Consider the following 10,492-nt stretch of genomic DNA (forward strand, 5'->3'; position numbering starts at 1 on the left):
TCTGTATTTATATTTATGTGTGTGTGTATATATATATAATATTCTGTAACTGTAACTTCTGTCGGTGCTGTGCTTTTGGAAACCGAATTTCCCAGAGGAACCCACCCGAGGGATTAATAAAGTTCTATCTTATCTTATCTTATCTTATCTTATCTTATCTTATCTTATCTTATCTTATCTTATCTTATCTTATCTTATCTTAAAGTAAGTCAAAGGCGTACTAAAGTACAGCACTTGGATAAAGTCCTGCTCTGAAAAAGCTGCAGGTGGTGCTGTTTACTGCAGGAGCTCATCTCAAAGCCCATACTGCAACTGTCTGAGATAGATACAGATTGGAGAAACAATTTAACCATCCACGGGCCAAAATAAACAATTTATAGCCTTTATATCTCATCTGTAGTAGTTTTAACAGTCAAAAAACATCACATCACTTCATTTAAGTTTAATACCAGCAGCCACATCCTGGCTACTTTTAATACTTTACATATACATTCTTTTACAGAAACGAATTGACAATCACCAAAGCATTAAAACTAAATAATACATTATTACTACATTACATGCCTAATAACACGTGTAATCTGCATTTTAAAGGAGTGGTGTTGACTGTTGGATTGTTATTTGTAAGAACTGGTAGGCCTTGCATGTGCACCCAGAATCCATTACTATGTGTGCAGATAGCATTATTTAATCCTGTCATACCTATTGAGTTGTCTCATTATGTTCTATTGAAGCCTTGTCCTTATTTTTATAGATCGAGGCCAGAGTAACCCAAGCTTAAAGTGTTCATTAAGGTATTTTGTGACTTAGAAATAAAAATTAGGTAAGAGATTAAGTGGCTGTTAACCACAGGTTGCTTAGTTTATGTAAAAATGTAGTTTGTTGTTGTTTTGGTTTATGTGTTGAAATTGTTTTATGTGTATGTTTATGTGCTGTATATGAGTATATACTTATATATAGTTAAACATGTATGGATCATTCTGAATAAATTCTGAATATTGATTTGTAAGAAATGAAATTTGAATACGGGGCTAGAAACAGAAAAAGTGTAAATTTCATCCTAGATCGCACTGACTTACTCAAATGTGTGGTTATAATACCGGATCTTAACTGGAAGAGAACAGAATCAACTTGATTGTGGAGAAGATGTTTATGGTGCTGTTAAACAACGCTCTTATCTGAACCTTATCTGTTTGACTTGTAATAATCGGTAAATAACAGTCTCTTCCTTATCCCATTGCTTTTATTCTTGCCGTTGCAGCATTGCTGCAGATCTTACAGTCCTGGGTTTACTTACACTCCCTGGTACAGATTTAATATTTTGCTGTTGTGAAGGTTTTTCCATGTGTTCTTCTCTTGAATGTAGTCGTGGTTGGAATAGAAAACGACCCTGGTTTTAACATACTTGTCATAATAGTAGTTGGAGTATTTCTTGAATTCTTCACTCATGAATCCGTATGCATCCACCTGAAGATGAAGTAGTGAGAAATAAAAAGGGGACTGAATTACACTGAAATAATAAATGATAAAAATGACATAACTGCTTTTGGAATTAGTAAAACACCTGGGGAGCCACTTTAACAAGCCCAGTTTATTAGTTTATCTTTAACTCCTTCTTTAACAGCAACAGCTAATGTTAAATAAAAATATAAATATACCTTTATCTTCACTATCTTCTCTAATGATAATTATTACTTTTATCATTAGAGAAGTAACATATTAAAGGGAGAACAATTATGGAAATTCAAATTTTCACGATTTCAAGTTGCAAGCAGATGTTACGTGAGCTATCACTGCTTTCCACCTCGCCTAGACAGCATAAAGCTGGTGCAAATGTATTTAGGCTGCATTTGAACCCAGGAGCTTCTTGCTGTGAGGCAACAGTGCAAATCACGGTGCAATCTGAGGATATCCTAGAGCTTTAAATATGCAGTTTATCAAATACAGTCGCTTGCAAAAGTATTTGGCCCCCTTGAACTTTTCCACATTTTGTCACATTACAGCCACAAACATGAATCAATTTTATTGGAATTCCACGTGAAAGACCAACACAAAGTGGTGCACACGTGAGAAGTGGAACGAAAATCATACATGATTCCAAACATTTGTTTACAAACATATAATTGAAAAGTGGGGTGTGTGTAATTATTCAGCCCCCTGAGTCAAAACTTTGTAGAACCACCTTTTGCTGCAATTACAGCTGCCAGTCTTTTAGGGTTTGTCTCTACCAGCTTTGCACATCTAGAGACTGAAATCTTTGCCCATTCTTCTTTGCAAAACAGCTCCAGCTCAGTCAGATTAGATGGACAGCGTTTGTGAACAGCAGTTTTCAGATCTTGCCACAGATTCTCGATTGGATTTAGATCTGGACTTTGACTGGGCCGTTCTAACACATGGATATGTTTAGTTTTAAACCATTCCATTGTTGCCCTGGCTTTATGTTCAGGGTCATTGTCCTGCTGGAAGGTGAACCTCCGCCCCAGTCTCAAGTCTTTTGCAGACTCCAAGAGGTTTTCTTTCAAGATTGCCCTGTATTTGGCTCCATCCATCTTCCCATCAACTCTGACCAGCTTCCCTGTCCCTGCTGAAGAGAAGCACCCCCAGAGCATGATGCTGCCACCACCATATTTGACAGTGGGGATGGTGTGTTCAGAGTGATGTGCAGTGTTAGTTTTCCGCCACACATAGCGTTTTGCATTTTGGCCAGTGGCAAACTGCAAACGGGACTTCTTATGGTTTTCTGTTAACAATGGCTTTCTTCTTGCCACTCTTACATAAAGGCCGACTTTGTGCAGTGCACGACTAATAGTTGTCCTATGGACAGATTCCCCCACCTGAGCTGTAGATCTCTGCAGCTCGCTCAGAGTCACCATGGGCCTCTTGGCTGCATTTCTGATCAGCGCTCTCCTTGTTCGGCCTGTGAGTTTAGGTGGACGGCCTTGTCTTGGTAGTTGTGCCATACTCCTTCCATTTTGGAATAATCGCTTGAATTCGCTTAAATTTCTCAATAACTTTATCCCTGACCTGTCTGGTGTGTTCTTTGGACTTCATGGTGTTGTTGCTCCCAATATTCTCTTAGACAACCTCTGAGGCCGTCACAGAGCAGCTGTATTTGTACTGACATTAGATTACACACAGGTGCACTCTATTTAGTCATTAGCACTCATCAGGCAATGTTTATGGGCAGCTGACTGCACTCAGACCAAAGGGGGCTGAATAATTACGCACACCCCACTTTGCAGTTATTTATTTGTAAACAATGTTTGGAATCATGTATGATTTTCGTTCCACTTCTCACGTGTACACCACTTTGTATTGGTCTTTCACGTGGAATTCCAATAAAATTGATTCATGTTTGTGGCTGTAATGTGACAAAATGTGGAAAAGTTCAAGGGGGCCGAATACTTTTGCAAGCCACTGTATCCCTTAGCATTTCTATTCTTTGAATGTTTGCTTTGTCTCCTGTCCTGTCTTTCCATCTCTGAGTGAAGTTCTCACATTCTTTGCTGTCCTTGAGAAATAAAGAAACTGTACCTTTAACTAGCACTGATCACTGTGTGATAAGTCTTGGTTTTTGTTTTACTCTGAATTTTGGTCCATCTTTGAACCCTAACACAATTAGCCTGTTGTGAGAATGTAAAAAAGAAAAATCACCCCAAAAAAGGCCTTAAAAAAAGAAAACTCTTGACAATAGTAACACATCAGACTTTGGCTAACAGCTAATAAAAAGTGTCCAAAAAAAAAAGAAAGCTGTTAAGAGAAACTGCCAATAATTCAAAGTAAATGATAAAGTTACCATTGTGAAATTTATATAAATGCATGAAGCTCTTGAGTTGGGTCATGTTATAGACACTTGATGAATCTGTTTGACAAGTTTATTAAATAGCTGTGTAAAACAAGGTGTGACATCAGTTTTATCGATGCTGTCCAGCTGGTCTGTCTTCACACATTGGAACAGTTCAATAAAACTGGTGACACACCTTATTTTACAGTTTTAATTTAAACATCTTATCTTATTTTCCTAGGAGGGTACACAAAAAGTCAGTGTTCCTTCAGCTTATCCCTGACAGTGGTTCAGAGCTTTAATACAACTTTATTATATGATTGCTGGGAAGGTCTTTCCACGTTGAAATATGCTGCTAAAACAGTAATAAGATAGTTTGACGTTAATATGCTTTTAATACAAAGTTAATGTACACATGGTGTGTTGCATTCTTCCAAAGGTGTGGTTAGAAGTAGTTGTAATGTTAAGAAGTTAAAATCAAGTGTTAACTCACTGTGTCACAGGTGTGCAGAGCCAGGAAGAGAGTGAATGCTCCGTTGGTTGGTCTGACCCTCGCCCAGTATCTCTTATTCAGATTGGGTGACTTCAAGAACCTGTAATGCAATGATATAATAGGTTGTAGGACTGGCCTTAGCAACAATAACTTGAAGTAATAATTGTTTTCTGTATTACTAACAGTCTCTCACTTTGTTGTGGAAGAATGTTTCTGTACAACATTGCTTAAGTTCAATATTTGTAGGCATTTGTTTATGCACAGGTGTCTTAATTTCTCACCTCACATTTCCATTGAGTTGTGGTCTGGACTTTGAATGGGACATTGCAGCACCTTGATTCCACAGCAATTCTGTTGTACGCTTGCTGCTTGATTTGGAATCATTGTCCTAGTAAATGACTCAGTTTGGCTGGCTTTAGTTGTTCTACAGGCGGCCTCACATTTGGCTGTAGAACACTTTGATATACAGACAAGTGTATGTTTAACTCTTCGACTATAAAATGTCCATTTGCTATGGCTAGAAAACAAGTCCAACTCATCATCTTTCCTCTCGCACTGTGGTTTCAGTCAATATGAGGCGTTTGAGCTGATATGCTGTATTTAAATGTGGTGCTGTGCATTATGGGCAGTCATTTCCACTTTGGGCTTATCTGTCCAAAGGACATTGTTCTAGAAGTCCTGCGGTTTGTTCAGATAGAACTCTTCAAACCTAAACAGTGCTGCATTTCTTTTTTAGAGAGTAGAGGCTTTTTCATTTTCCTCATTGTAATGTCATGATCTTTAACAATTAACATGCTAACTAAGACTGTTAGAATCTAAGGTGTAGCTATTGCGGTTTTTGCAATTTCTTTGACCATCACACACCCACTGTTGGGAAGACTGTAGCATGGTGTTAGCACACATCTGCATGGTCTGGAGCAATGACTGCAGAAAACTTCCCCTTGATTAGCAGAACCTGGCTGCTACTCATTCAATGTAAGCAGAAAGAACTGCAAAATGTCTGTTTGTATTTGTATACATATTGTTACAATGGGAAAAGTTAACTTGGACTATGCATAAAATCTGTACTTCAATATTGTTTGGATCATTTGATTAAAAAAAAATAATCAAACATTATGGACCTTCAACTTATTTAACAACTTTTATCAACATTTTTTTTTAATTTAACTTAACAACTTTTAATATTGTAATTAAGAGAAGGCTTTAAATAATTTAAGGCTTTAAATAAAATTTAAAAAAAAAATAGAATAAATAGTCTGCACTGTTTAAAAATAAATGTTCTGGAGTGGATGGTGAAAGAAGGCTGACCTGTTCCGCACATATCGGAGGAAATCCTGATGCAGAACGTAGAAGCGGCTCTCGTTGTACTGCCCTGAATAGTAGGTCCTTGGCCTGGGGGGGTTGAACAATAGGAGTAATGAAAGGATGATGAGATGTTTTAGTTTCTCAAATGCTATTAAATTTATTTGCTGGAGTGAACAGCTGGAAACATATGCTTATGTGCCTGCAGTGCATTTTAGACCAAAAAACTTTTACCTGAATATCAGTCTGAGTGTGCATGTATGACACAAAATTTAGATGGTCTGCAGAACAGCCGTGTAGTTATTAAAAAAAAGTGTGCATTTACTTAAGTGAAAGAAAAGTTTACACTTCTCCGTAGTAAACTATCTCAATTAATTGTCTGCAAATGAAATTTAATTGACATAAACAATTCTGCTTTAAAGAGTCTTTTAAATTCAAGTGGCAATACACGTCTTACGGTTTGACTTATCAGTATAAAGTAAATGTTGATTATTCCCCTAAAAGCTCACTTTCACCAAAATGAAGGCTTGATTTGCACAAACAGAAAGCAGATGTTTCTCAACAGTAACTGAACCGGCAAAATACTTAAAAAGTAAAAAAGCAAAGCAAAAAAGAAATGAAGTGGCTTATGGTGCTTTTCTTATCTGACCATCACTCAAACAATTTTCACAAATGTTTATATAGCACTTTACATGCATGTCTATTTCACCTACAATAAGACTAATTTAGAATCACCATCAACAGAATGCATGTTTTTGGACTGAGGGAACAGCAAGGGAATAACCACATGAGCACACAGAGAACACGGAAACTCCACAGAGGAAGGTCCCAGAAAGTTGTTTGAGCAAGAGATAAATGATTTGTAAAATTATTATTAAATTTAAGGCAAAACACTTATTACAAAGTTCTATTTTTTAAATGTACAGTTTTAATAGACACTTAATAAAATGTATGTTATAGCATTTGAATAAAAATGTCACAGATTCTGAATTTATTTTAATTTAACACCACAAAAAGCCATAAATACTGCAGCAGCACATAACATTTAGTTGATACTCACAGTCTGTTGCGGTATGGACCAGCAGAGACCTTTTCTCCTTTGAGAAGGCCCTCAAGCCATTGGTAATCCCTCATCCCCTCAGGAATCATCACATATTTTATACCCTGCCAGAAGGAAAATGAGGACAGAGAAGCCATCTTTACTCTAGTGAAATAAAACAAAAATCAAAGGCCAATGAAAAGCTTCATTACCTCATCATGAGGAGCAGCTTTGTATCCGTGTTTTTTAAGGATGTAACGAGATGAAGTGATGGAGTGGGCTGTGTGGACATACACCGATGTTTTGTTTCCTACATCTTCTTCAAAGCCCTTGGTGATGGCACCATTCATCCTGCCACACAGGCAGAAGCAGGTGTTGCAGATGTTAAGCTTGGCTTCAAATGTTTAAGCTTAGTAATTTGCTCAGATCAATTGAGAAGCAATCGTTGCTTTCATTTTGGGAGAATGGTTTTCTTGTGGAATCAACCACCTTCAGCAATACCACTGAAGTGTTGGCCCAAAACATTTCAGAACATACTCTTACTGAAACTTAATTCACTTAACACGCTTTCCATTCTGACTCTATGACGACACTGATGTTTGAAAGAGAACAATACATTTTGGAGTTTCTACACCACAAGCAGGTGAGCTATCAGATACAGTACCACATTTTTACTGTCAAAGAATTTGCTGATCAGCAACCGTTCTCATGTTTTTTTTTATATCTTTTTTAGCGTTCTTATGTTTTAAAGCTAACTTTAGTAAAAGATACACCTTAATAGTTGATAGTGTTGTTCTGTTTGTCCTTTCCTACCGAAAAACATAATCATGCGCATCAATCTCTACACCCATTCTGGTGAATCAGAATCAAATAGGTTCTAGAAATCAGTGACGATACCCAGCCCTATATGAAAGTCACAGAGAAAGATATAGCAGGGTATGCTTTACACTGCTTTATCTTTTCTACACTGGGCCTAGTGCCTGTCGAACAAAGCCAAGAGGTTTGCTTGGGGGTTTGTCTTACCGAAAAACGTAATCATGGCCATCGATCTCCACCCCCTTCTTTGAGCCGTTCAGGATTCCTCCAGTACCTACCACAGCACAGCGCACACAACCGTCACCACCGGGTTTTGGGAGGAGCAACGGCTCTTTTGGCTTTGGAATCAACTTCACTGACTTCATCACATCTGCAAACCAAAAGAAAAATTCAAAAATGTGTTTACTCTGAGTGCTGTAGTTCCAGCATAGTAATGTATCCTGTATATGAAAACAATGAAGCAAGATGAAGGCCATAACTCTTATTCATGCATTAACAGCTGTTTCTTCAGCTTTACCTGACTCACCTGCTCATGTTTACTAAAAGGGACGAGAGCTTTCAGTGAGCAAAACTAGAGTAAATTTGTTATGGTCTGTGTGGAGGGAGGCATGAAAGGACCTAAATTGCAGACTAAAACACAGAGGCCAAGCTGAAACTGAAAATGGTAGTTTTATTTGCTCCAGTGTTTAGCAATAAACTAAACTTGGTGATACAAAATAAACTTGTTAGGCTTGGCAAACAGACATATGAGGGAGGATGCAACACTGAACACAGGAAGGACTTAAATACAGACATGAGGTGATCAGGAGAAGTGGCAACACATGAGGAAACAGCTGACACACATGAACATAACGACGTCACAGGGGAAACTTAAAACTAAACTGGGGACCTCTTTCAAAATATAACAGGAAACATAATGAAATGCAGACAAGAACTTAAAGTTCATGTTGTCATGAACTGACCAGAGCTAGAACAAAAGTGCAACAAGAAAACCTGGAGCTCCTGAAGTAGTCCAAAACAAAAGACTATGAAAGGCACTTAGTCTGGGTTGACAAATCAAAAAACAACCTCAAACAAACAAACTTAAGATCTTTTATTTTTTTTTATAGCTGCTCCCCTCATTCCTTGTGAACTCAGCTGTTGCTAACTTCATTGTTTTAGCCCCTTGTCAGCCAATCAGCATTCAACTAACACATGGGGTCATTAATGTAGAGCAACATGCAGCTAGGATTTTGGAGGACTGAAAGTGCTGGTTTGAAACCACTCTCAGAAAGCAAATACACACAGCTGGACACAAGCTTGGTACCATAAATTCACAGCAAGCCTGGGTTTGAATTCAGCCCTGGTCTTTCTGCGTAGAGTCTGCATATTGCAGGTGGTAACCTATAGCAACACCATGTGACCCTGAATTGGATAAGCATAGGAAAATGGATAGGGGAACATTGATTTGAGAAGTAGCCTCAAGTCGCCTATTCATGTGCCAAAAAGTTGCTTGAGGATGTGTCATAACAAAAGAAAATAGGTGTGTCACTAAAAGACCTACCGTCGTACTTGAACTCCATAAAACCGAAAGGATTGTTAAAATGTGAGAGCCGATTCCACTCGCTCATGTTGATGTTGTCCTTGTGTAGAAACAAACGTATGTTTGGAAGAAAAGCCTTCTTAAAGTTTTCATCGTCAGAGTTTCGCAGAGACTGGGCACATGCCTGAAAATCATAAAACTATTAAATACAGGAAATTAGCCAAAGACAGAATTTGCTGTGATATAATTATCCAACTCTATTAAATAACATCCTTGAATAATTCAAAACGGGGAGAACCAAATGACAGAAAAAATGTAATAAAGCAAGAGTAAAATAAGTGTTAGCATTAGCCATGTGCCAGATAGTTATTTTTAAACATCTGTATTGGTTTCAGCAGAGAATTTCATAATTGGTGCATCACTGCAGGAAAGAGTGAAGGCAGACATATGCGAAGCCACAAAGGTAGAAAAACAGCTCCACAAAATGAAAATAATGAATTTAAAGGGGGAAACAAGGTACATGTATAGGTCACAAGGAAAACGATTGACTGCTTGGCTGAGCAGAATTCAGTGCTGCCTATACCCAAACACAGAAAAGTTAGGAACTGCATTTATATTACTTCTCTCATATGCTCGTATGCTTACTGTCGGTCTAGGTGGTGCATCCTGGTTATAAACATCATCAAAATCCCACTGAGGAAGCTTTGTGAAATTTATTTTGTAGAGGATAGGCATAGGAGTCTCAGCCATGGCTCCGCGTGTAGGGGTTTTAGATTTTGTCACTGGGTTCATTTTTGTTGAAATAACTTTTGCTATGCCAGCTGTGGTACACACAAAAGGTGGTGCAGATGTCTTTTTGATTTTTCCCAAAAATGTAATGACACTGTCAAGAGAAAAATGTTCCCATTTGTGTCCATTTTTTCCTGAGAAAGTTGTCCTCCTGAATCAGGAATTAGGCAGAAATGCAACAGAGGTAACAAATGACAAACAAATAGCAAAGTACAAATAACAGAACTAGCAAATCAGTTCACAGTTCCCTTTTTAATGATTCTTTATATCAACACAAAATATTAAAAAACAAAGAAAAAAAACCCAACTGACCTTTTTGATAAATGTTCCTGTGACAGAATAAACACCAGAAAACCAACAGTTACAAAAACGAGCAAAGAAAAAATCCTGAACTTTTGGACCGCCATCACTGCTGAGTGAAGGCTTTGCTGTTTAATTAAAAAGAAAAGTATTTTCTCTTTCTTCTGAGATTTGCTCAGAGGTCGAAAAACCACCTGGAGTATTTAACAACTTGATGTGACTGCTGAGAATTCACAAAGACACAAGTGAGATAGCACTAGTTCAAGATGGCAGCCAACCAAACCAGTTGTGCGACTGCTGATTTTCACAAAGACACAAGTAAGATAGCACTAGTTCAAGATAGTGGCCAACCAAACCGGTTGTGTGACTGCTGAGAGTTCACAAAGACACAAGTAAGATGGCACTAGTTTAAGATGACACCCGGTTTGACCGGTTTCGTGCGTGTGC

At 37.9% G+C, this 10,492-nt stretch overlaps 1 protein-coding gene across 1 annotated transcript; it reads right to left on the reverse strand.

Moving 5' to 3' along the window:
- Positions 1 to 427: 427 nt before the first annotated feature.
- On the reverse strand, positions 428 to 10,278 carry LOC101474318 (alpha-N-acetylgalactosaminide alpha-2,6-sialyltransferase 1). Its single transcript, XM_004556804.4, has 9 exons — positions 10,058 to 10,278; positions 9,602 to 9,896; positions 8,978 to 9,140; positions 7,642 to 7,804; positions 6,831 to 6,969; positions 6,640 to 6,743; positions 5,586 to 5,669; positions 4,278 to 4,377; positions 428 to 1,467 (listed from the first exon to the last, which is right to left on the reverse strand). Exons 1-9 carry the CDS (start codon positions 10,150 to 10,152, stop codon positions 1,294 to 1,296), a joined length of 1,317 nt encoding a protein of 438 aa, XP_004556861.4. The 5' UTR covers positions 10,153 to 10,278; the 3' UTR covers positions 428 to 1,293.
- Positions 10,279 to 10,492: the final 214 nt, after the last annotated feature.

The sequence above is a fragment of the Maylandia zebra genome, linkage group LG8 (genome assembly GCF_041146795.1).
Source record: "Maylandia zebra isolate NMK-2024a linkage group LG8, Mzebra_GT3a, whole genome shotgun sequence".
Classification (NCBI taxonomy): Eukaryota; Metazoa; Chordata; class Actinopteri; order Cichliformes; family Cichlidae; genus Maylandia; species Maylandia zebra.